The following is a 26,676-nucleotide window of genomic DNA, read 5'->3' on the forward strand; positions in this document are numbered from 1 at the left end:
TTCCAGAAAAACATCTACTTCTGCTTTATTGACTATGCCAAAGCCTTTGACTGTGTGGATCACAATAACCTGTGGAAAATTCTGAAAGAGATGGGAATACCAGACCACCTAACCTGCCTTCTGAGAAATCTGTATGCAGGTCAGGAAGCAACAGCTAGAACTGGACTTTGAACAATAGACTGGTTCCAAATCGGGAAAGGAGTCCGTCAAGGCTGTATATTGTCACCCTGGTTATTTACCTTATATGCAGACCACATCATGAGGAATGCTGGGTTGGATGAAGCACAAGCTGGAATCAAAAGTTCTGGGAGAAACATCAATAATCTCAGATATGCTGATGATACCACCCTTATGGCAGAAAGCAAAGAACTAAAAAGCCTCTTGATGAAAGTGAAAGAGGAGAGTGAAAAAGTTGGCTTAAAACTCGACATTCAGAAAACTAAGATCATGGCATCTGGTCCCATCACTTCATGGCAAACAGATGAGGAAACAACGGAAACAGTGAAAGACTTTATTCTTTGGCCTCCAAAATCACTGCAGCTGGTGACCACAGCCATGAAATTAAAAGACATTTGCTCCTTGGAAGAAAAGCTATGACCAACCTAGACAGCATATTAAAAAGCAGAGACATTACTTTGCCAACAAAGGTCCATCTAGTCAAAGCTTTGGCTTTTCCAGTAGTCATGTATGGATGTGAGAGTTGGACTGTGAAGAAAGCTGAGTGCTGAAGAATTGATGCTTTTGAACTGTGGTGTTGGAGAAGACTCTTGAGAGTCCCTTGGACAGCAAGGAGATTCAACCAGTCCATCCTAAAGGAAATCAGTCCTGAATATTCTTTAGAAGGAATGATGCTGAAGCTGAAACTCCAATACTTTGGCCAACTGATGTGAAGAACTGACTCATTTGAAAACACCCTGATGCTGGGAATGATTGAAGTTGGGAGGAGAAGGGGACGACAGAGGATGAGATGCTTGGATGGCATCACTGACTCAATGGACATGAGTTTGAGTAAGCCCCAGGAGTTGGAGATGGACAGGGAAGCCTGGCATGCTGCAGTCCATGGGGTCACAAAGAGTCAGATACAACCGAGCGACTGAACTGAACAGATAGCTACAGAAAAGGAACACGTCACAAACAAAAGAGGTTGGAACAGGTGCATCCATCAGAGACCAAGTTAGTGATCTGCAGGGCCAAGGACATATCCCTGCGAGGAGAAAAACCCCAAGAGATAGAGTATACAAGGAAAATGCTTAACTCCATGCACTACAGATCCAGCAGATTTGTGCTGGGCTATGGTAGCTACTGTTTTTACTGTCTGGCAAGCTTTCCCAGTGCTTCTTTTGGAGCCAGATTCTCCCCACTGCGGTGTATGGAGGGGGCAGGGACCAAAGAGATCCAATCGGATTATATCTCTGGAGAAAGCATTTTCATTCTTCATGGAGTAGTTATTAAGTTGGAAGTCTTTGAGCTTGGAGTTCTAAGTGGCCTCCTTCCCTGGGGCATTGTGGCCAAGGGCCCCTGCCAATAGGGGAGAGAAAGGCCAACAAAGGGAGAGTAGCTGTGTGGAAGGATGGATGTCAGAAGAGGGATGGAGGGTGGAGAAGGGGCAAGAAGTAGAAGCCCAGACAAGAGGCTGGAGCCCCTGGATTGGGCAGGGCAGGAATGCCCAGGTATGTGAGCCAACGGTTCCCCTTTCCTGCCTAAACTGTTATATTTCCATCACTTGCAACTGTAAATATTCTGACTAATACAAGGCCCTTTATGAAGAAAGAATACAGATAAGAAAGGAAATAAGAAAAGACTGAAGAAAAGGCACTGACTCTCCCTGAGGAGAAAACAGACTTAACCGTGTGTAAGGGCCAGGAGGAACCATGCAGTTATAGCTGAGTGTGAAGGGACTCATCCTGAGGCCCACGACAGTAGTTGTGGGAAAGCACGTTTGAACGAGACTCTGCTGGGACTTTCCCCCTGTTGCTGGTTCAAGTACAGCCTGAAGATATCTGACTGTGAGGGTCTGGGGTGATGGGTAGTCTCATTGCCTGGAGGTGAAAGTATAAACTGGCACATTCTCTTTGGAGGATACATTAAGAACTCATGAGGATCTAAAACAAGCAGTTAGGTGTTTTTATAACAAAATACATGGTGAAACAAGTACAAAACAAACACACAGTTTAAATATATATATATATATATATATATACGATTAAAACAGTAATAATGAAAAGAACATCTGTGTTCCACCCTTGTCCAGCTTAAGAAGCAAAATATTACCACCAGTCAATTAAAGAAAATAAATGTTTTGCTTCAAAATAGTTTGAGAAGGGGTGGGAAGAAGTGGGCGAAGCATGTGGATGATACAGTATTTGCAATGATTTGATAACTGTTGAAGGTAGATGATGGATACACAGGGGCTCATTATCAGACAGGAGGTGGATAGGCCCCTCTGAGGGTAAAGCAACTGGAGATTTATTCCCTATGGACTGAAACTCCAAGACAAGACTAGCATGACAATTAAGGGAGGAGGCTGGGCCCTGCCCAGACCACATACTTTTCATTCCTGAAGTCAGGAGACCTCCCTGACCACACATGCGCAGAAAGGCTCCTTGAAGGTCAAAGGGGAATGATGCTAAGCTACCATTGAGCCCTGCCCGGAGCACATATTTCTCATTCCTGAAGTCAGGAGACCTCCCTGGCCACACATGCACAGAAAGGCTCCTTGAAGGTCAAAGAGTTGTGTGCAGGCACATGGAAGGGTCCTGAGATACAGCAGATGTGAACCAGGCACATCAGCATGATCGGCCCCAGGAAACCCAGAAGAAACGCCCCATAAAAGTAACTCAAGTCATCATGAGGGCACGACTCAGCAACTCGGGACTCTCCCTCTGAGTCTGCCCTTGTGTCTATCCACACGAACTGTCAGTTCAGTTCTGTCGCTCAGTCGTGTCCGACTCTTTGAGACCCCATGGATCACAGCACACCAGGCCTCCCTGTCCATCACCAGCTCCCGGAGTTCACTCAGACTCACATCCATCCAGTCAGTGATGCCATCCAGCCATCTCATCCTCGGTCGTCCCCTTCTCCTCCTGCCCCCAATCCCTCCCAGCATCAAAGTCTTTTCCAATGAGTCAACTCTTCGCATGAGGTGGCCAAAGTACTGGAGTTTTCAGCTTTAGCATCATCCCTTCCAAAGAAATCCCAGGGCTGATCTCCTTCAGAATGGACTGGTTGGATCTCCTTGCAGTCCAAGGGACTCTCAAGAGTCTTCTCCAACACCACAGTTCAAAAGCATCAATTCTTTGGTGCTCAGCCTTCTTCACAGTCCAGCTCTCACATCCATACATGACCACAGGAAAAACCATAGCCTTGACTAGATGGACCTTAGTCGGCAAAGTAATGTCTCTGCTTTTGAATATGCTATCTGGGTTGGTCATAACTTTTCTTCCAAGGAGTAAGTAAGTACAGTTACTGTACTTTTACTAAATACTTTACTTGCTTCACTACTTTCCATCTTTGCGGAAATTCTTTTCCCAAAAATGAAGGACCAGGGCCCTTGTCACTCTAGTGGCTAGGATCTGGGGCTTTCACCAGTGCAACCTGGGCTCAGTCTCCGGCTGGGAACCCAAGCCCCGTTACAACTCGTTCCAGACCAAGGTCACCAGTGTTCAATTATACTATCATTAATATTTTTATATAAGAAATTTTCCATCAGAAAAGAAGGAAGGAGGGAGGGAAGAAGAGCATGAGGGAGGGAATATCATTACTAGCCTTCAAAACCTCCAGTGTGTTCCACCCAGAATACTATGGTATTTCATTCATTTAAAAATGCCACCTATTTCTGTTGCTGTTGTTCAGCCACTAAGTTGTGTCCAACTCTTTGCAACCCCATGTACTGTGTAGCACGCCAGGCTCCCCTGTACTTCATTATCTCCTGAAGTTTGCTCAAATTCATGTCCACTGAGTCAATGACGCTATCTAACCATCTCTTCCTCTGTCACCCGCTTCTCCTTTTGCCTTCAATCTTTCCCAGCATCAGGGTCTTTTTCAATGAGTTGGCTCATCGCATCAGGCAGCCAAAGTGTTGGAGCTTCAGCATCAATCCTTCCAATGAATACTGAGGGTAGATTCCCTTTAGGATTGACTGGTTTGATATCTCAAGCGTCTTCTCCAGCACCACAATTGGAAAGCAGCAATTCTTCAGTGCTCACCCTTCTTTATAGTCCAACTCTCACATGGCTACATGACTACTGGAAAAACCATAGCTTTGACTATATGGACGTTTGTTGGCAAAGTGATGTCTCTGCTTTTTAATATGATGTCTAGGTTTCTCATAGTTTTCCTTCCAAGGAGAAAAATGTCGTTTAATTTCATGGCTGCAGTCACCATCCACAGTGATTTTGGACACGAAGAAAATAAAATCTGTTACTCATTCCACTATTTTCTCTTCTATTTGCCATGAAGTGGTGAGACTGGATACCATGATCTTAGATTTTGTTGAGTTTCAAGCCAGCATTTTCACTCTACTCTCACCCTCATCAAGAGGCTCTTTAGATCCTCTTCACTTTCTACCATTAGAGTAGTATCATCCACATATCTGAGGTTGTTGATATTCTGCCTGGAAATCTTGACTCCAGCTTGTGATTCATCCAGCCCAGCATTTCATATGATGTATTCTGCATAGAAGTTAAATAGGCAGGGTGGCAATATACAGCCTTGGCATACTCCTTTCCCAATTTTGAACCACTCTGTTGTTCCAAGTCCAGTTCTAACTGCTGTTCTAACAGCAGACAGGTTTCTCAGGAGACAAGTAAGGTGGCATCTCCAAGTAAGGTATTTCCATCTCTAAGAATTTTCCAGTTTGTTGTGACCCACAGTTAAAGGCTTTCATATAGTCAGTGAAGCAGAAACAGATGTTTTTCTGGAATTCCCTTGTTTTCTCTATGAGCCAATGAATGTTGGCAATTGGATCTCTGGTTCCTCTGCCTTTTCTAAATCCAGCTTGAACATGTGGAAGTTCTCAGTTCATGTACTGCTGATGCCTAGCTTGAAGGATTTTGAGCATAACCTTACTAGCATGTGAAATGAGTACACTTGTATGGTAGTCTGAACATTCTTTGGCATTGCCCTTCTTTGGGAATGGAAAGAAAACTGACCTTTTCCAGTCTTGTGGTCACTGAGTTTTCCAAATTTGCTGGCATATTGAGTGCAGCACTTTAACAGCACCATTTTTTTAGGATTTTAAATAGCTCAGCTGGAATTCCATCCCCTCCACTAGCTTTGTCTGTAGTAATGCTTCCTAAGGCCCAATGAACTTCACACTCCAGGAAGTACAGCTCTAGGTGAGTGACTACATCACTGTGGTTATTTGGGTCATTAAGACCTTTTTTATGTAGTTTTTTTTTTAGTTGCTTTATTTTACAATATTGTATAGGTTTTGTCATACATTGACATGAATCCGCCACAGGTGTACACGTGTTCCCCATCCTGAACCCCCCTCCCACCTCCCTCCCCATCCCATCCCTCTGGGTAATCCCAGTGCACCAGCCCTGAGCTCCCATCTCATGTGTCAAACCTGGTCTGGCGATTCGTTTCTTATATGATATTACACATGTTTCAATGCCATTCTCGCAAATCATCCCACCCTCGCCCTCTACCACAGAGTCCAGAAGACTGTTCTATACATCTGTGTCTCTTGCTGTCTCGCATAAGGGTTATCGTTATATAGTTTTTCTATATATTCTTGCCACCTCTTCTTAACCTCTTCTGCTTCTGTTAGATCCTTACCATTTCTATCCTTTATCGTGCCCATTCTTGTGTGAAATGTTCCCTTGACCTCTCCGATTTTCTTGACGAGATCTCTAGTCTTTCCCTTCTATTCTATTGTTTACCTCTATTTTTTTTTTTTTTTTGCATTGTTCATTTAAAAAGGACTTCTTATCTCTCCTTGCTATTCTCTGGAACTCTGCATTCAGTTAGATTTATCTTTCCCTTTCTCCCTTGCCTTTTGCTTCTCTTCTTTCCTTATCTATCTGTAAAGCCTTCTCAGACAATCACTTTGGCTTCTTGCTTTTCTTGGGGATGGTTTTGGTCACTGCCTCTTGTATGTACCTTCATCCATAGTTCTTCAGGCACTCTGTCTACCAGATCTAATTCCTTGAATTTATCCATCACCTCCACTGTATAATTGTAAGGGGTCTCATTTAGGTCGTACCTGAATGGCCTGGTGGTTTTCCCTACATGCTTCAATTTAAGCCTGAATTTTGCAATGAAGAGTTCATGCTCTGAGCCACATGATCTGAGCCACCTGGATCTGAAGCTCCAGGTCTTCTTCTCACTGACTGTATAGGGCGTCTCCATCTTCGACTGCAAAGAACAAAATCAATCTGATTTTGGTATTGACCATCTGATGGTGTCCACGTGTAGAGTCATCTCTTGTATTGTTGGAAGAGGGTGTTTGCTATGACCAGCATGTTCCCTTGACAAAACTCTGTTAGCCGTTAACCTGCTTCACTTTGTACTCCAAGGCCAAATGTGTCTATTACTCCAGGTATCTTCTCTTGCATTTCAATCCCCTATGATGAAGAGGATATCTTTTTTTTGGTGTTAGTTCTAGGAGGTCTTCATGGAACTGTTCAACTTCAGCTTCTTTGGCATTAGTGGTTGGGGCACAGACTTGGATTACTGTGATACTGAATGATTTGCCTTGGAAAGGAAGCAAGATCATTCTGTCGTTTCTGAGACTGCACCCAAGTACTGAATTTAGGACTCTTTGGTTGACTATGAGGGCTACTCCATTTCTCCTACGGGATTCTTGCCCACAATAGTAGATAAAGTGCTTACCTGAATTAAATTCGCCCATTCCTGCGCATTTTAGTTCGCTGACGCCTAAGATATCGATGTTCACTCTTGCCATCTCCTGCTTGACGACATCCAGTTTACCTTGATTTATGGACCTAACATTCCAAGTTCCTATGAACACTGTTCTCTACAGCATTGGACTTCACTTTCACTACCGCACACATTCACAACTGAGCGTCGCTTCTGCTTTGGCCCAGCTGCTTCATTCTTTTTGAAGTTATTAGTAATTGCTGTCTGATCTTCCCCAATAGCATACTGGATACCTTCTAACCGCAGGGGCTCATCTTTCAGTGTCGTATCTTTTTGTCTTTTCATCTGCTCATGGGGTTCTTATGTCTCTAATACTGCAGTGGTTTGCCATTCCCTTCTCCAGGGGGCCACATCTTGTCTTGGGTGGCCCTGCACAGCATGGCTCATAGCTTCACTGAGTTATGCAAGCCCCTTTGGTGTGACAAGGCTGTGATCCATGAAGGGGACCACATATACACTCAACTAACATTTGACAAGAAAGCCAAGAACACCCTAAACAGACATTTCTCCAGGGAAGACAGAGATGGCCAACAGGTACATGAAAAGCTGCTCAATGTTGCTAATTATTAGAGAAATGCTAATCAAAACCGCAATGAGGTATTACCTCACATCAGAACGGCTATCATCAAAAAGTCTACAAACAGTAAGTGCTAGGAAGTGTGTAGAGAAAAGGGAACCTTCCTATACCGTTGGTGGAAATGTAAATTGCTGTAGCCACAATGGAAAATATTATGAAGGTTCTTTAAAGAATAAAAATAGGGCTACCATATGATTCAGCAATCCCACTCCTGGACACGTATCTTGAGAAAAGTCTTACCTGAAAAGATACACGCACCCCCAACATTCACTGCAGCACCATTTACAATAGGCAAGGTAAATGTCCATCGGCAGATGAATGGATGAAGAAGATGTGCTGTATATACGCAATGGACTATTACTCAGCCGTAAAAGAATTAAAGCATGCCATCTGCAACAATGTGGACGGACCTAGAGATGATTACACTAAGAGAAGTCAGTCAGAGGAAGACAAATATATGATATCACCTATATGTAAAATCTAAAAAAAAAAAGATACAAATGAACTTATAAAATCAGAAATAGACTTACAGAGATAGGAAACAAATTTATGGTTCCCAAAGATGATAGTGGGGGTGGAGCGTGGGGAGGAGGATAAATTCAGTTCAGTTCAGTCGCTCAGTCGTGCCCGACTCTTTGTGACCCCATGAACCGCAGCACGCCAGGCCTCCCTGTCCATCACCAACTCCCGGAGTCCACCCAAACCCATGTCCATTGAGTTGGTGATGTCATCCAACCATCTCATCCTCTGTTGTCCCCTTCTCCTCTTGCCCTCAATCTTTCCCAGCATCAGGGTCTCTTCCAATGAGTCAGCTCTTCGCATCAGGTGGCCAAAGTATTGGAGTTTCAGCTTCGACATTAGTCCTTCCAATGAACACCCAGGACTGACCTCCTTTAGGATGGACTGGTTGGATCTCCTGCAGTCCAAGGGACTCTCAAGAGTCTTCTCCAACACAACAGTTCAAAAGCATCAATTCTTCAGCACTCAGCTTTCTTTATAGTCCAACTCTCACATCCATGCATGACCACGGGAAAAATCATAGCCTTGACTAGACGGACCTTTGTTGGGAAAGTAATGTCTCTGCTTTATAATATGCTGTCTAGGTTGGTCATACACAGTACTATATATTAAACAGGTAAACAGCAAGGATCTAATATATAGCACAAGGAACTATACTCAATATTCTGTAGTAAACTATAATGGAAAAGAATCTGAAAAAGAATATATATATATAAAAGAATACACACACACATATATGTATATATATAACTGAGTCACTTTGCTATACACTTGAAATTAACACAACAGTGTAAATTAACTATTACTTCAATTTAAAAAAAACACCTAATGGGGAAAGGACACTGTCTTCAACAAATGGTACTGGGAAAAGTGGATAACCACATGTAGAAAAATGAAACTGAACCCTCATCTTATACCACTCACAAAAACTAACTTGAAATTGATCAAAGATTTAAACATAAGACCTGATCCTTATACTATAAAACACCTGGAAGAAAACACAGGGAAGAAGTTCCTCAACATCTTGAGGAATGTTTTTTTGGATCTGACACTGAAAGTACCAGAAAACAGTAAGAGCAAAAATGAGCAAACAAAAAACAAGAAGAGCAAAAAACAGTAAGAGCAAAAGGGAGCAAGGGAGGGGCTTCCCTAGCAGTCCAGCAGTGAAGACTGTGCTTCCACTGCAAGGGGCGCAGGCTCGACCTCTGTTTGGGACCTAAGCTCCTGCACACCACAGGCCGTGCTGTGCATCCCCACCAAAATAAATAAAACAGATAGCCTATAAAAACCAACAGACAGGTGAGACGACATCAAACTAAAAAGCTCCTGCACAGCAAAAGAAACAGTGAACGAAATGAAAATGCAACCTACCAAGTGAGAGAAGTATTTGTACACTGTGGAAGACAAAGAATGCAGTCTGCCATTTCAGTAAACAAAGGATGTGGCAACCATCAAGCCAGCAGCCACTGTACCTGTTCCCAACAGTGCATCCTGAGTGGGATTCAGGATAGAATTCCTGCATTCATTAAGATGCATATCAAAGAAATTATTTCAATAAGCCTAGACCTTTGTGTCTTCCCAAGGCCAGGTAGCACAGTGGTAAAGAACTCAAACTTAAAAATGGGCAGAGGAACTAGACATTTTCAGAAAGAAGGCATCCAAATAGCCAACAGGTATATGAAGAGATGCTCAGTATCACTAAGCATCAGGGAAATGCAAATCAAAATCACAATGAGATTGACTTCACACCTGTTAGAACTGCTATCTTTAGTAAGACAAGAGATAACAAATGTTGCTGAGGAAGTGGGGAAAAGGGAACCCTTGTTCACCACTGGTAGGAATGTAAATTGGTTCAGTCACAACAGAAAAGGTATGAAGGATCCTCAAAGTATTAAAAATCAAACTACCATCTGACCCAGCAATTCCACTTTTGAGTATATATCCAAAGCGAATGAAAACAGGATATCAAAGAGATATTTGCAACTCCATGTTTACTGCAGCATTATTCACAATAGCCAAGGTATAGAAGCACCCTAAGTGTCTGTCAACAGATGAATGGTAAAGATGAAGTGGTTTTTGCATACAATGGAATATTATTCAGCCATGACAAAGAGGGAAATTCTGCCATTTGCAACAACCTGGATGGACCTTGAGGACATTGTGCTAAGTGAGGTAAGTCTGAGAAAGACAAATTCTCTATAATCTCACTTATATCTAGAATCTAAAAAAGCCAAAAGAAAGAGCTGGTGGTTTCCAGCAGCTGGGGCTGGGCCAGGGTCAATAGGAGAGATGCTGTTTAAGGGTACAAATCTCCAACTAATATGTGAACAAGTCCTGGGGACCTAATGTGAAGTATGGTGACTATGTACAATACTGTATTATATACATCAAACCTGCTGGGAGACTTGGTTATTCTCACCACAAAAAGGAAAATGTAATTACATAAAGTGATGGAAGTATAAGCTAATACTTCAGTGGCAATCGTGCCGAAACATATAAATGGATCAGGTCAGTATTTTCTTTTTCTTTTCTTTTTTTTGGCTGCACTGTGCAGCTTGTGGGATATCTCAGTTCCCCAACCAGGGATGGAACTCGTGCCCCAGGCAGTGCAAGTGCGGAGTCTTAACCACTGGACCCTCAGGGAAGCCTCAGGTCAGTACATTGTACACCTTAAGCTTACACAATGTAACGAGTCAACTGAATCTCAACAAAAGAAAAAATCTGCCAGTTATTTCGCATCCATTCTCCTGCTGATGAACATTCTTGTTTCCAGCTTTTCCCTATCATTAACAGTCCAGCTATGAGCCTTCCAGGATGAGCACAGGGCTCCCACTGCACACGTCTAAGTTTCTCTGCAACTATATCCAGGACTAATGCTGGACCGAGAGTACTGTCACCCTTCTACCAGGTAACAAAACGCTGTCCCAGGTGGCTGCATTACTGTACATCCCTTCATCCCTTTAGCACACATACACTAGAAGGATACATACACTCCATAATATTACTAGTGAATGATGTCCAGGTAATAGATTATGGATCATTTTCATTTCCTTTTTTGTAATTTCTGAACTTTATACTATAAACGTCTTATCAATACCTTTAAATTCCAAAACGTCTACAAACACGAAACTACACGTGATATAAATAAATATGCCGTGAATATGCAGCGTGTGTTGTACAGGCTCCCTGCATCCCCTTACCTCCAGGCCCCGTCTACCACCTCCAGCTCCAGGACGGTCTGCAGACGCTGGCAGCGCCGGGCCTCCAAGGTGATGCTCACTCTGCACTCCCCCAGCGGCTGTACTTGGCCGCTCGATGGCTCGATGTCGAAGGGAGACACCTGATGCGGAGAAGGGTGAGCAGTGGGGACCCTTGGAACTGCAGAATTGGGGGCTGGCCATGACCAACCAGCATCACCCCCAAGCTGCGCCCCCAGCCCCCTGAGCACTTCCAGGGTCGGAAGAAGACAGCGGACAGGGGAGCACAGGTGAGCAAGTGCTCAGAATGAGAAGTCGATGAAAAGTGAGTCTCCAAGGAAAGGAGGTGGAAGGCAGAGGGAGGCGCCTTCCGAGTGGTGGCTCTGAGCGGTCTGCCCGCCCCACTGCGCAGGTGCGGGTCAGGAGCTGCGGCTCCAAGGAAGGAAGGATAAGCCCCCAGACCGCGGCAGGGCCCAAGCTGCCATGTGGCCACAGATGTGTCCTTGCGCTTATAACTGTGTCTTCTCGGGACAGACCCCTCCCTCATATCCTCTGCTTTAGTTCCTCTCTGAAACACCTAGAAAAGAGTAACTGGTGCACGTTTCCTAAGTTGTTTTACAGATGCTTAAACCACCACCAAATGGAAGAAGTTAACTACTTGAAGACCATGAGCGCATAGTCCCTCGATGTACTGGAGCCTGGGAATTGATGACGTTAATCGCTGTGACACTACCTTGTCATCAACCAACCAGAGAACTGTGCACGAGCTGACCACAGATGCTATAACCCCCTTTCCTCACCTGGTCTTTAAAAACGTTTGGCTGAAACCCTTCAGGAGTTCCGGGCTTTTTGAGCATGAGCCACACATTCTCCTTGTCTGGCGCCTTACAATAAACGCTACACTTCCCTTCACCACAACCCAGTGTCAGTAGATCGGCTTTCCTGCACGTGGATGATCAGGACCCAAGTCTGGTTTTGGTAAACTTGGGTGATCCCTTTCCCACATGGTCACCCCCTCACCTAATCCCCCACTGCAGTGAGTTCACGTTTAGCTGACATGTCTACCTCCTGCCCCGTACCAGGCACTAAAAGGGAAGGGAGAAGGCTCGGGGACGACAGTGCCCCTGACTGTATGCCCCAGGCCCCCTAGATGGGTCACAGTGACTAGCACGGTATCACTGGGCATTGAAAGATCACAACCAGGAACAACATAACTCCTCTGTCGTCTCTTTCTTCCTTGAGACCAAGACCATGAATGAGCGCAAGGCACCTGCCTGCAGGGTGACCTGGCAGCCCCTGCCCTGAGCCAGCCCACCTCCCGCCCGGGCAGCGGTGCTGTGCTGTCTTGGGCCCTGTGCTTTCTCGCTGCAGAGGTTTCACTGCCCAGGCACTGGCGGGTGGGGAGAAGGGCTGGCCTACACCTCAGGAAAAGTAGCTGTCTCTCCTGAGCATTGGTTCCAAGCAGAGCTGGGAAGGGAAGCGCTCCTTTGCGTTCTTTGCTCATTGTTTTTCACATGGAGCCCAAGGCATGTGTGCATGTAGTGGGGGCAGGCTTTGGTCTGGGGGTAGGTTTCTGGATCCTGACTTGGGCACAGCCAACAAACCTCAATTCTCAATATTTGGAGAGCTCACAAGAATACAGAGATTGCGACCAGCTTCAATTTGGACATAAATCAATACACCGTGAAATTGATAATTACTTCAATTATAAAATGTAGTTATTCTTCCCAGTGGGAGGAAAAACACAGACTGGGAATCAGGGAAATGGGATCTGATATGATTCTGCCACCTAGAAGTGGTGTGGCCCTGGGGAAGCCCCCAACCCTCTCTATATCTATCCAATGAGGCGGCTGGCTGAGGTCCATAAGTTTCCAGCTGTGCTCTGGGAAATCCCAGGGACTCCCCAGAAGTCCTAGAGTTGGGGGGTAGGATGTGGGGAGAGGCAGGATGCCTGATCAGGGGGCCTCTGGTTCATACTCGACTCTACATCTTGGGTTTCTGTTCAAGGTTTCATTTGAATAAAAGGTTACTGAGAACACCTGCCCCCCGCTGTGCCAGTTTCAGCCTCTGGTTTCCCGAGCCAGGTGGGGTGACCAGTGAGCCCTGGGGGTATCCAGCATTAACGCCAAGCCTGTGGAGCAGATCCCGTGGCAATGGTTTCGGCCACTCGATACAAAACTGTCTTCACTTCTCAGTTTCAGAGTGCGCAGGGGCGAAGCAGGGCTACCAGGTGAAGAGGAATAGCTTTCAAGGGGAAAGAAAGCCGGCAGCAGGGGACCCTGGGTGAGCTGCAGCTAGAGGGAGGGTCAGGCCCTCTTAACCTGGCCAGAGGCTCACACAGGCAGCGACCGCGCCCACGTGTGAAGAGTGGCTGTGGTGAGCCAGTGATTTCCTGGGCCTGCTGGTGGTGTGGCCTGGGCTTGCTCAGGACTGAATGCGGTATTTAGACATGATGCCCTAATTTAGAAGTTGACAGTAAATACTTAGTCACTTTTAATATTTTCTATTTTTAGAGAAAAAGGAAGCGTGCCATTTTAGTGGCCGTGATTTTCCTTTCGGAGACTTTCTGGTTTGGGTCACACGCTCACCGCCTGGTGGCAGGTCCTCAGAACTGCAAGCATGATCCTTGGGAGGCTTGGACTCCCAGCAGCGTGCCTGCCCTTTCCCTGAGGCCTTGGAAGCTTCCCTCCCAACTCAGCTGCCCACTTTCTTCCTGACTCCGGCTACTCTGACAGAGGGAGAAACCCTTGTCCTAGTTCTGTGTCAGAAGGCAGAGAGACGAACAGGAAAATCCAGTCTCTGGGGTTCCGCTCTGCGGTAGAAAGGATGGGGAGTCGGGGGACACTGCCAGGCAAAGGTCACCAGGCAGGCTTTTCCTCTCCCAGCCTGAGCGTGCCAGCTTCAGAGTCAAGGCGTCACGGCTCACACATCACATGGGTTAATCTGTGCCTGGGGGCGGGGTGGCACCACAGCACTTACGTCCTCTTGCCTTTCTTGCAGGGAGACCTGGCTCTCCTTCATGGCCCATGTGGCCGGGAGCTGGCTGAGGTTCCGGATCTGGATAAAGTTGGTGGCCTTCTGTCCCAGGCGCAGCAAACCAAACTGAAGGGCTGAGACATCGATGACCAGGGCCGGCCCCTGAGGCACCCAGAGGGGCCGGTCACTGGGCCACCTGGGTGTGGGCTTGGTGCCCTACCCCGGCGCCCCTGTTTCCAGCCCGCCTAGCCACCCAGCCCCATCACAGGCACCTTAAAGGCTGCCTCAATGTGCAACACCACGGGCGTGGGTGAATCTTTGATTTCACACAGCAGGTTCTGGCTCGTCGGGCCAGGGACACCCCCGGTAAAGTTCAACTCAAAGTCTTCGACCTCGCTGGGCTCTGGGAGAAGAAGGGTGAGGTGAGGGGGGAAGATGCGCAGGGGCGGCAGGCTCCCTCTGCGGCTGGCCCAGATGTCGGGCCCCTCCTCATGTCGTGGCCAGGGCTGAGCTGTGGCTGGAGCTGATCACAGGGCCTCGAACTCCTGCCTAGGCTCCTGTGACCACGAGCTGTTGCTCCCCCGCCAGCCCGCCCCTGTGGTCCCTGAAGTACCGATGGTCCCCGTGCAGGGCTCCACCTCAATGATGTGACAGTCGCTGATCTTCCCCCAAGTGTACGTGATGGCTGACTTGCTGTTGTTCCACATCTGAAAGACACACCCCAAGCCGGGCTCCCTGCGAGACTGTACTTGCTAAAGGATTGAGGGGTTTGGGGCTCACAAAAGGTCCTCTCCAAACCCTCCCAGCTAATTCCTGGCCACTAGACAGCACCAGCAGGGTTTGTGGGTAACATATCAGGCCAAAGACCTCTGAGCCCAGGAACTTGTGCCGAGTTCAGCACCATCTCAACCAGTCCAGGCTGGGGAGAGACAACCACCTACCTTAAAATTCTTCTTCACGTTTATGCCAATATAGTTCTCCCCAGGGATGATGAGGGCATACGGTTCTAGGAGAACCTGGAAAGGTTCCACTGAGCCCTTCACCTCGATTTCCAGGACGATCACATCATCCATGCAGTACGAGGGGTCCTTGGGGTTTTCCAAGTCCAAACTGAACACAAACCCACCATGAGCTAAGAGTCATCGTGTCCCCTATCTCTGGTCCTGTGAAAGGAAAGCACACCCTGCCCACAGCTACTGAGCCCCCTGAAATTGGAGGTGTCAGCAATGCCCTGAAACAAGCGAATGCCAGCAGCTGTGCTGGCAGCTCAACTGCAGGCCAGGACCAAGCTCCCTCCTTGTGTTTCCAGGGACCACAGTGCCGCCGCACCAGCCTGGAACTCCCCAGCAGCTGACCAGGGACCGCCCCCCCCGCCCCCAGCGACAGCCCACTTAGGGAAGAGTTGGCAGAGGTGTCACCAACTCCTTCCTCCATTAGCACCACCCCCCAGGGGCCACTGGTAGCAACTGTGAGCACGGGGCACCGTTTCCAGGTCCCAGGGTGCACAATCAGAGAGCTGTTCCCTGCATGTGGAGCCCGCTCCAAGCCTGGTGCCAGGGCAAGGTAAGGAGCTCTCACCTGCCAAAGCCTGCTGGGGGTCAGGGGCTCATCCACTCAGTCCTGGTGCCTCCCCCTCCAGCATCCTCCATGGGAGGGCAGGCCTGGTGCCCACCCCTCAGCCAAGGGCCTGGGTCCTGCTCACCTAACAGGCTCTGGGACTTCCTCCAGCACCATCTGGAGCACACTGTGAAAATCCCTTGGCTGCAAGACAAACACAGCACCCTGAAGACGAAAGCCCGCCCCAGGGAAGTGTCAAGTCACAGCGGCAATCCTCCCCGTGGGCCGGCCGCCACAGACACCTTGCTGAGACACAACACTGCTTCCCTGCAGCCTCTCCCCACACTGGGGGAAACGGCGGCTGCCAGAACGTGAGCCTTGACTCAGGGACTGGGGGCCACTGCAGTCTCAAGACTGGCATGCCCACCTCAGCTGGGCCTGGGGGACGGGAAGGCCCTTGGCAGTGCCCTCAATGTGTCTGAAGCATCAAGCCTTCCTGGGACAGACAGTATCAGGAGCTGAATGGCAGGCTGAGAGGCAGACCTGCTGTCTTACCAACAAGGGCCGCTGGGAACTCCCCTCCTGCTCCATCCTCGCCTGTTACATACAGGGCTTCACTTTGGGAATCGAGGGCTGTGTGAGCCTTGCCCTGGGGGACCCCACCTCACTTTCTGGAAGCTGCTGTGAGCTGGGCAGGAATGCTAACACCTTTGATGGAGTAGAAACATGGAAGACACTAGAGTCGAAGTGAGGCCAGACTTGCTCAGGACAGGGTGTGCGGGATGGGGCCAGGCAAGACGAGCTGCTTCGTCCTGCACACACCAAGCCTGTCCGCTAGCCCCACTCTTGGCTAGGCGCTGGCCTTGGCAGGACACCGGGGATCTCCACAGCTGTGGCTTCGACATCACCAGAGAACAGGGACGGAGGGTGAAACCTGCATGACCCAATCGTGTGCAGCCACCAGGATGGCCCCATTTGAACCTCTTGAGGGGAGAAGCTCAGGATGAACTCGTGGTCCGTGTGGGGGCTGAGGACGCCCATCTTGGGGGTGATGCAGAAGGCCGTCTCCCTGTCTGGGTGGTACTTGATGCTGTCTGTGCTGTAGGTTTCTCCGGGCATCAGGGACCGCAGGTTTGGCTTCATGATCTGCCAGTGGAAGGCCAGCTCCACGTGCCTGCGGGGGCGACCCTGACAGTAGGCAGTGGAGCCAAGGCCGTGGCCCAACTCTGCCGACCAGCCCTCCCACCCCCTGCTGCTGATGGCAGGTGTGGGTGGGGCGGGAGATGGCAGGCGAGAACTGCTCCTTGTGCCAGGTAACAGAGCCTGTGTAAGTCCAGGGTCATGAGGACAGTAAGCCAGGAGGCACCCTGCGGTCTGCCCTGGCATAATGGCGAGGCTGAGAGGGTGCTCAGAGAATAAATGGCAGTGACAGCTGAACCCACAGACCTTCAGCTGTCTGACCCTGGGACGTGAGAGAGTTCCCGTCATGGGCCGGGCAGGAATTCTCTGGAAAACTGTTCCTGGTTAAGGATAGACTAGAGGGGCTTCCCAGGTGACGCTAATGGTAAAAGACCTGCCTGCCCATGCAGGAGACATAAGAGACATGGGCTCGACAACCCACCCCAGTATTCTTGCCTGGAGAGTCCCATGGACACAGCAGCCTGGTAGGCTACAGTCCCTAGGGCTGCAGTCGGACATGACTGAAGTGACTTAACACGCAAGGATCGAGAGCAACACTGCTCAGTGTGACCCCCTGCACTGCTGGAGATCTTACAGATCTACACTCTCCAATACGACAGCCGCTAGCTACCCATGCACTGAGCACTTCAAGTGTGGCTGGCGCCACTGAAGAAGCGAGCGTTTCACTTTATTTTAGTTCATTTCCATTTAAATGGTCATGTGTGGCTAGCAAGTACCATGATGCACAGTGCTCATCCGCATCCTCCCATCCTGTGCTCAGATTCAGGATGTCAGGCCAGGTGAGGAGGGAGCAGGGTGTGTCCTGGGGTCCCGCACAGGCATCACTCACGTGGCGTTTCTAATAATCAGCAGTTTGCTGGCAGTGGACTGGAGGTTTTCAGGTTCAAAGCGTATGAAGTACTGGGCTGTTAAGTCTGTGAGCTCTCCAGGCTCCGGCTGACTTTTCTCACCAGAAATATAGATCAGATCCAGAGCAACCAGCTGCCCAACTCCTGACAAGGTTAGGGAAGCAAAGTTTCACGAGGGCTGAAGTCAGGACTCTGGCTGAAGGCTGTCACATGACCGAGGTCACCATCCACATGCAACTGACTGGCCACGATCTTGACCCCAGGAAGTGCACACACACGGAGCCAACAGCATACAGACTCACACTGTCACGTTGTCACAGACCAACAGGAAGTGATTCTGCTAACCTAGCACGTGATGGGCATTCAATTAATGCCTGCTGGGTGAACTGGGTGGATGGTAGACAGACAGGTGCCGGGAAGGAACGGGGCGCCCGAGGAAACGCAGGAGGATGCCCCTTCTAACAGCAGAAACCTAGGGGCGCCCTGGCTGTTTCTGTGTGAGTCACCGGCAGGTCCCCAAGGTCTAGGTGAGTTTCAAAGTGACGTGATGAAAGATTGTCCTCCAGGTTTCCATCTCTGTCACACTAGAGGGCCCCTTGGGACAGGCCTGTGGGCCACACTGCCGTGGGTCTCTAAAGTCTGGCCAGAGCAAGAGGCCCCAAACCGGAGCCCAGTGCCCGGAGGCTGCAGCATTCCGAGTCCACCACCGCTCCCCTCCCCGGGAGCGCACCACGCCCACCTGTGGTCACCAGCTCCTTTATCTGGCAGTTGTCACACACGATGACAAAGGTCTGCTCTGCTTTTCCCAGGCTGGTTGGGAGGAACAGGACCTGGGGAGGAAAGGATTGTCCTGCAGCCTCCCGTGAAGGGGCTTCTTCCCCATCACCTCCTCCCCTCGGCCACACCCTCTGCCTTGGGCCTCCCCTCCTGGCCTTCTCCCTGGGGTCCAGCCCAGGCTCTGGGATAAGGAGAGAATTCAGAGACGGAAATAAAAATGGCTCTGAAATAACATGTTTAACCTCATTCATGATCAAAAATGGAAATGCAAACCAGCCAGAAAAAGTTTCACGACTCCTACTGGCAAAGAGCAGAAAGTTAGCGATCTTGAACGCAGTGACAGGATGTCTTAATTTTCTTCAAACTACTCTAAAGGAGTGGGGTAGGGTTTGGTGGGAAGAGACGGAGGAATATAAAGGCAATGAGGTTGGCCAAGAGTTGAGAAAAGTTGAAGCTGGGTAATGAGTACCTGGGTGATCCTTAAACTCTTCTGTTTTTTTATATGGGTGTTTTTTTGGAGCGGGGGCTTGGCCAGTTGGACTTCTGTCCTTTTAAGTATAGCTGACTTACAATGTTAGGTTAGTTTCAAGTGTACGGCAAGATAATTCTGTTATACATGTGTGTGTGTATAACATATATACATACACACACACACACATATATACATATATATCTATTCATTTTCAGATTATTAGTATTATGATGATTATTATTTTGACTGAGCCATAAAGCTGGCGGAACCTTAAGTTTCCCAACCAGGGATCAAAGCCATGCTCCCTGCAAGGTAAGCACAGCCTCCTAACTACTGGACCACCAAGGAATTCCCTGTATATGTTTTAAAACGTCCATGATGACAGATTTTTTTAAAAGTTTGATAACATATTATGTTGGCAAAGATATGAGAAAACAGGCACCTTCATATACTATTGTTGGAAGCATAAAATAATCTAATCCAAATGGTGGGGATTTTGGCAACATGTACCATACTTAGAAGGGCAGAGGCCCTAAGTCAGCAAATGCACAACAAGGACTGTATCCTGCAGGTAGGACAGAGTGATGTATGTATAAGCTATTCCCTGAGATGGCCAGAGATCAGAAATAATCTTCATATCCATCAGCAGGAGATGGCTGACCTAATTACAGTTCACACACACAGTGGAATACTATGCAGCTAGAAAAAATGAGGTGTGGGAAGTACCTGGTGTGGAACAGAGTATAGAGTGGGCAACGATTTGTGTGAAGAAGAAATGGAAACATAGAAAAGAAACAATCACGTGTTTATGTAGTCATCACATACGCTCGCAAGGGCACCCAGACCTGGTAAGGCTGTGGCCTCTGGGTGGCCAAGGAAGTGGGGGGAGAGGGAACATTTCACCATGCATCTATTTGCATATTTTGTATTTTTAATCATGTGAATCTATTTATTTGGAAGTATGAATAAGTTTTCTAACAAACAACATCCCAATCAGTAAACAAAATTTATAGAAACCACCGAGGCTTGGACCTGGGAGTGGACACCTGGGTCATGAAAACACAAAGGTGGGAATTCCCTGGCGGGCCAGTGATTAGGACTCAGCACTGACTGCCAAAGGCCTGGGTTCAATCCCTGGTTGGGGAACTAAGATCTCAGAAGCCATGCAGCACAGCCCAACAAGACAAAACAAAACAAAGAACCCCACAGAGGCAAAGGAAATCAAGCAAGCAAATGAGGAAGCGGCAACCGATCATAACGAGGTGGGAGTACCTGCTACTGTCCCATCACCTACCTCCATGAATATGGCCTGCCCTGGAGCCAGCTCAAACACCGACGGCAGGATCCCAAAGGGAGGCTGCTCAACAAAGCCGATAGTGACAACGGCCTTAAAGAAAAGCAGAAGATGACCCAACAGTATGGAAGAAACCGTAAAGTCTCTTGCTCAGATGGCCCATGTCTCTCCTCCAAACATCCATGCTGTGATTTGAAGGCTCTTATGGATCATCCAGTCCCCTGTTCATGAAGAAACTGAGACGCAGCCATTCAGCAAGCACTTACTCAACCTGCACCAGACGGGGTTCTGACGTTGAAAGACGAGTACATCACAGAGCGTCTGCAAAGAGCTGCCTATCGGTCGGAGGTACAAGACCACTGACAAGGGTTTCAGACGCAAAGCAGGAGGCGTGTGGGAAGGTCTCCCCCAGGAGGCGGGCTCCCTAGCACGGTCCTTTCCCTACTGCAGCACCAGGGAATGTGTGGCTCGTGCCAGCTTCTGCGTCTGCCTTCATTCCCAACCCAGCCCTGGCCGTGAGCTCCTGAAGCAAGCTGCTGACTTGTTAGCAGAGCTGCAGCCCCGATGCCTACACAGGAAGCCACGAGCATGCAGGGACACAAGCCCGTGCCTCCAGGTCCCTGGCACGTGGCAGCTATGAGTGAAATGTCTCAGGGAACATGTGGTCTCCTGGATCTATCGCTTGTTTCCAGAGATGCACAGAAAGCAAGGCATCTCTCCTCTGAGAAAGGTAACGGTGTGCACGAGCGTGACGGTCAGTGCTGTCAGCACGGGGCTGCCATGGGGCATGCGGGCTGGGCGGGAGCCTGGGCAAACGGTGGGGCGGGGGCGGGCATGTGCACATGCCCTGCTTCTCAGCTCCAGCTGACAGGGCCACAGTGGATCCTGGCCCAGGGCTGCACATCTTCCAGTGTTTCAGAGAAAGTGCAAACGCACATTTTTATATGTTATCTATTTTTTTGTGTGTTTTCCGCATAGCATGCGGGATCTTGATTCGCCAGGGATCGAACCCAAGCCCCCGCAGTGGAAGTGCAGAGCCCTACCCACGGGATAGCCAGGGAGCTTCCTGAAATCTCTGTATCTTTAATTGTTGACTCAAGATATGTTTTTAAGCAATGCTGGATTTCTCTACTGACTCAGATGGTGAAGAATCTGCCTGCAATGTGGGAGACCCGGGTTCAGTCCCTGGGTCAGGAAGATCCCCTGGAGGAGGGCATGGCAACCCACTCCCGTATTCTTGTCTGGAGAATCCCATGGACAGAGGAGCCACATGAGCTCCTTGGGGTCGCAAAGAGTCAGACATGACTGAGTGACTAACACTTTCAGTTTCAAGCAATGTTAGCTCAAAAATGTTTTGAGGCCCTGTGCCAAATAAACACGACCACAAAATTCAACCAAAGAGTTTCCAACTTGTGACCTCTGCTATAGTCAAACATTTGCCACAATAATGACTGACTGAATGACTCAGTGAATGAATGAATGGGTATAGTGACATCCAAGACAGGCCTTGAAGGACGGAAGAGGTGATGAGACCTGTTCAGGCCTTGAAGGACAGGAGAGGTGATGGGACCTGCCCGGGGTCACACAGGTATTAGGAGTATAACAAGAATTACAGTGGTATACTCTGTACCTCTTGGTTCTTAGGGGACTGCGGCTCTACAATTCTGTCCCTACGTTTCCAGCCCCAGGGGCACTCGAGCAAGTCCCTCTCGGGGGTTACTGCATTCGATGGACTTGCTTTTTTTCCAGGAGGTGCTGTGAGCACTCACCCTGAAGCTGGGCGGTGGCCAGCTCTTCTTAGGCATGATACAGAACTTGCCCACGCTGAAGCCCACGTTTTTGCAGATGAATCTGGTTATCTTCATGCCCCCAATGAGGCAGTAGCCGCAGTCCAGCACAGGTGACACTGCAGCCACAGGGGAAGATGGGCAAGAGAAACAACCCGGGCTCTCCCAAGGCGTGGCCCAAGCTGAGAGTGGCTGTTGCGGGGGGGGGCGGGGGCGGGGCTGGGGCGGGATGGGCGGGGCGGGGCGGGGGACGGATGGACTGGGACAAGCCCCGCCCCTGCTTCCACCTGGCAGTGGTTGGTGCCCCAGGACACCACGTGCGTGGGCCTCAGGATGCCCCGAGCCAGTGCCGCCTAGGCTGGGGTCACCTGGGCCGGGGCCTGCTTTCCTGATATGTGTCGCTCAGTGTCTGCCTCCCCCTGGGGAAGTAGGACAGTCAGGGCCTAACTCTGGAAGAATGAGGGATCTTCGGGCAGGTCCTCCTCAGGACTCAGAAGCCCCTGCCCAAGGGGTCAGGCTGTGTGCTGCCACCGCGGGGCCCTGTGGGCAGGTGGTCCTTTAGAGGGGCACCAGCCCTTACCGACCCCTGGAGGGCAGCAGGTACTTACACGTCAGCACCGGGGGCGGCCTCCGGGCCTGCAGGGGGATCAGGAGCGTGTGCGCTGACTGGGTCTCCACTAAAATAAAGTCATCAAAATCCCCAAGGCAGTTGGGAAAAAACTGGACAATGTACTGGCAGGTCATTCCAGGAGCCACCATTCCACCTTCTCCTGGGAACATCCCTGCGGGTGCCAAAAGCGACAATGAGATTCTGGAGACCAGGTCAAAATCCCAGGACCTAAGGTGGGGAGGGCAGTGACAGTGCCACCTGGGACGTCAGGGAGGCCATGCCTGGCCCTGTGGCTTAGCAGTCACTTTGTGGGCAGCAGATAGACACTTGAGATTTCTAGGGAGCAGAGGGGACACGATCAGAGCTGTGCTTAAGGAGAACCTGAGTCACGGGAGCAGGAAGGCTGGCTGGGAGGCCGGTGCCATGGCCTAAGTGAGGAGCCAGGGTGCAGTGACGCTGCGCAGAGCAAGGAGAGGGCTGAACTGAGCTTGGGGGTGCGATCCAACGAGGAACTGTCAGGCGGGGGGGGCTCTGTGGGAGGCCGCCTTGGAGCACAAAGGGTGCAGCCTCAGGAGCCACCCAGAGTCCCGTGGGGACACAACCTCGGGCAAGGCCAGCAGACAATTTCGAGGATGGGCAGGCCACTGCCACCCTGAGCTTACCCAGTCCCAGGGCGAAGTAGGGCGTGGACGGAGGGAGGACTCGAAGGTGGCGGCTGGTGGATGTGGTGTTCTGCAGGGAGATCACCGTCTGTGCAGAGACAAAGCGACACGTGTGCACACAGGGGTTGTGAAACCTGGGGCTTGCATAATAATATGGGAATGGGGTGGGGGATGAATGAAATGAGCTTGGCCCTGTGTCGGTAACTGTCGAGCTGGTGAGGGGCCCGTGGGATTTTAGGTAACTGTTCTACCCACTTTTGTTTGGTTTTAGAAAAAAAAGAACTACAAGGTAAACAGAGGTGGGAGTAGATCTGACCTGGCCTCTGGCCTGTTTAAAACCACAGCAATGTTTGTTTTATTTTTATTTATTTGGCTGAGCCAGGTCTCCGTTGCGGCATGTGGGATCTTAGCTTTCTGACCAAGGATTGGATGCGGGACCCCCACACTGGGTGTGCTGGGTCCCAGCCACTGGACCACCAGGCAAGTCCCCAAAATCACAGCTATTGTTTACTGAGTTTCTCGACTTCCAATGACCAGGGAAGTGAAGTGAAGAAGTGAAGTGGAAGTCGCTCAGTCATGTCTGACTCTCTTGGAAGGTGAGAACTACCTCTATTTTAGGGCAAATAAACTAAAGTTCAGAGAGCCTCCTTCACTGAAAGTAACAGTGGAGAGACTGAGCCCGGGACCCTGAAGCTCTGCCTCCTTGCCTCTCACTCACTGTTCTTTCTCCACATAATCCATTTTTTTGACCACACCACATAGCATGCAGGATCTCAGTTCTCCAACAACCAGGGATCGAACCTGCGCCCCTTGCAGAGGAAGCTAGGTGTCTCAGAGCCACTAGACCACCAAGGAAGTCCCCCGACATAACCCTTTGAGCCACTTTTTCTCAAGGGCCCAGCCAGGGGTGCTACCTGCATTCAGGGTTGTAACGGGGCCTCTCTCCATCACTCAGCCCATCCCCCTCATTGAACCCTGCCTTCTGTTCCCCCTTAGATCGGGAGACCCCTAAGGTCTCAGCACCTAGAACTGAACTCACACAGTGCTGACCCCCAACAGCACTCAGCACAATGCTCAGCACGGAAGAAGAACTCCACACATGCACACACCTTTGGCTCCTATTTTGTGAAATATTACACTGGGAAAAACATATGAATTATAACATGACAAGCCATTTTTCCAGCTTAAAAAGTAAAACATGAAAAACACAGATGAAGCCTGGCCCCAGCCCCACACCAGATAACAGCCCCATAAATTTGAAGCATGTCTTCATACTTTTATTCAGAGGGGTGCTTTCCTAAATCAGACTTCTCTGGTGCTTCAGACGGTAAAGCCTCTGCCTTCAATGCGGGAGACTCGAGTTCGATCCCTGGGTTGAGAAGATCCTCTGGAGAAGGAAATGGCAACCCACTCCAGGACTCTTGCCTGGAAAATTCCACGGACAGAGGAGCCTGGTAGGCTACAGTCCATGGGGTCACAAAGACTCAGACACGACTGAGTGAATTTACTTTTCCTAAATCAACATTTAAGTCCATTTTTGGCCAGCACAACATACTGCCTCAATCCACCTGTGAACCAGATCCACACATGCTCTGAACCAGATCAGAGAGACCCACATTATAATTTTTATTTCTCCAATATTAGTGATGATGAGCATCTTTTCATAAGTTTGTTTGTTATTTAGGTGTTCTCTTGTGTGCTATGTCTGATCACAGTGTCCATCTGCCATTGTGTACTTTTTTTTAATTGACTTGCAGAAATTCTTTATATTTTCTGGGCACTAACATTTTATAAGGTATACGTTATAAACAACCACAAGTTTATAACTTGTATTATCTTTAAAATTTTACTATACTAGAGGTCATCACACCCTACTTCCCACCTTCTAGAGCTTTGATTGCTGTCAGATTTGGCGGGGAGGGGAGTCAACTCCAGAATCACATCCTAAGGGTCTGCTGTTTTCAGGCCCTTCTGAGGCCACATGTCACAGCCCAGGTTCCCCATAAAGTGGAGTCTTGTATCAGCTTTAAAATTTTAACATAACATTTATCAATCTTTCAGTTCAAGGTTTAGACTTTAGTGTCAAGAAACCTTATATCTCCTATATTTCCTTCCTACCTTTTTGCTTGAGATCTTTGCTGGAAAGCATTTTGTTGAGGCTATGGAGTGAGGTAGGGATTAAATTATTTTCCATAGGGCAAGGACACTAATTCCATTTTGCCTTTTCAGATCTGCATAGGTGCATAGACAGCCCTGGGAACTGTTCCCTCAATCTGCTGTTTTCCCAAATACAGGGCTAGCTCACCACGAATCGAGGTGTTCATGACAGCAGCTGCCCTTCGTGTTCACGGAGGCATGTCTCTAGAGAGGCTTGCTCCCAGCCAAACCCCTGACCGAATGAGAGAGCAGTTTATGAAGGGATGTCCCGTGGGACAGAATAATCAATTGCACTGACCAGAGTTCAGGGCAGTGACACATTCTCGTGTTGGCTCTGCCTCCTTCCACCCCCTCTCCTCGTCCTCCCTGGAACTGTAAACAAAAGCACGTACTCTCACCACCTCAGACTCTACCTTATGGGGAATCTGGGCTGTGACGCTTGCCATCAGAAGAGTCTGAAAGCAGCAGATTCCGAGGATGTGACTCTGGAGTTGATGTTCTCTTGTCTGACGGCGAGCAGAACTCTAGCTGCTGGGAAGCAGGGTGCGATGACCCCTGGGATACATCACAATTACTAAGGTTTCTTCCCCATGGGCAACTGAAATGAGGAGGTGCAGGCGGAGGGAGGTCAGGCACTGAACTGTGGTAGCTACAGCATGGTTGCAAGGTCTGCGCAAACAGTAATTACAAGGATTGTGAAGGGGACTGGCTTTCCTTAAATGCACTGGAAGCCACAGAGGAAAAAAAATGATGGGCTTAGGGCAGCCAGTTCAAGGGCCACCATGAAGACACTCCTTGCCTTCCTGGGTTACACGCAATTTGCTCCTGGGGTATGTGTGTGCGTGTGTATGTGTGTTTTCTTACTTCGTTTTCTACTTAGTATTTCTGAACCTATGCTCTTTTTTTTTCTTTCAAACGTCTTTCAAAGTTACCAAAATATGGAAAGAAAACAAAAGGGAAAGTATGTGAAACATAATAAGCTCCTGGCTTACAAGGTATATAGATCTCCACTCCTACCGCAACTCCTTAGCCTCCAGCACTTGCAGCCCACATCCCAGTCTGCTCCTTAACTCAGGACAGGTAAGTCCTCTCACAGCTCCAAAGGACAGAGGATGGGATGGCCCATGCTCTCCCCTCACCACCCCAATAATACATTAT

General features: G+C 49.0%; 1 protein-coding gene across 1 annotated transcript in view; it reads right to left on the bottom strand.

Moving 5' to 3' along the window:
- Window positions 1–26,676, bottom strand: part of DLEC1 (DLEC1 cilia and flagella associated protein) — an 88,312-nt gene that overhangs the window by 18,777 nt on the left and 42,859 nt on the right. Inside the window, exons 7-19 of the mRNA XM_052641560.1 lie at window positions 23,362–23,449; window positions 22,698–22,871; window positions 22,072–22,208; window positions 20,303–20,395; window positions 18,499–18,589; window positions 17,741–17,903; window positions 16,693–16,885; window positions 15,857–15,915; window positions 15,096–15,264; window positions 14,768–14,861; window positions 14,427–14,557; window positions 14,158–14,316; window positions 11,182–11,321 (exon numbers count right to left, since the gene is read on the bottom strand). Coding sequence (XP_052497520.1) covers window positions 11,182–11,321; window positions 14,158–14,316; window positions 14,427–14,557; window positions 14,768–14,861; window positions 15,096–15,264; window positions 15,857–15,915; window positions 16,693–16,885; window positions 17,741–17,903; window positions 18,499–18,589; window positions 20,303–20,395; window positions 22,072–22,208; window positions 22,698–22,871; window positions 23,362–23,449 — 1,691 coding nt within the window. The remainder of the gene's footprint in view (window positions 1–11,181; window positions 11,322–14,157; window positions 14,317–14,426; window positions 14,558–14,767; window positions 14,862–15,095; window positions 15,265–15,856; window positions 15,916–16,692; window positions 16,886–17,740; window positions 17,904–18,498; window positions 18,590–20,302; window positions 20,396–22,071; window positions 22,209–22,697; window positions 22,872–23,361; window positions 23,450–26,676) is intronic.

Source organism: Budorcas taxicolor, chromosome 1 (genome assembly GCF_023091745.1).
Source record: "Budorcas taxicolor isolate Tak-1 chromosome 1, Takin1.1, whole genome shotgun sequence".
In the NCBI taxonomy this organism is placed as follows: Eukaryota; Metazoa; Chordata; class Mammalia; order Artiodactyla; family Bovidae; genus Budorcas; species Budorcas taxicolor.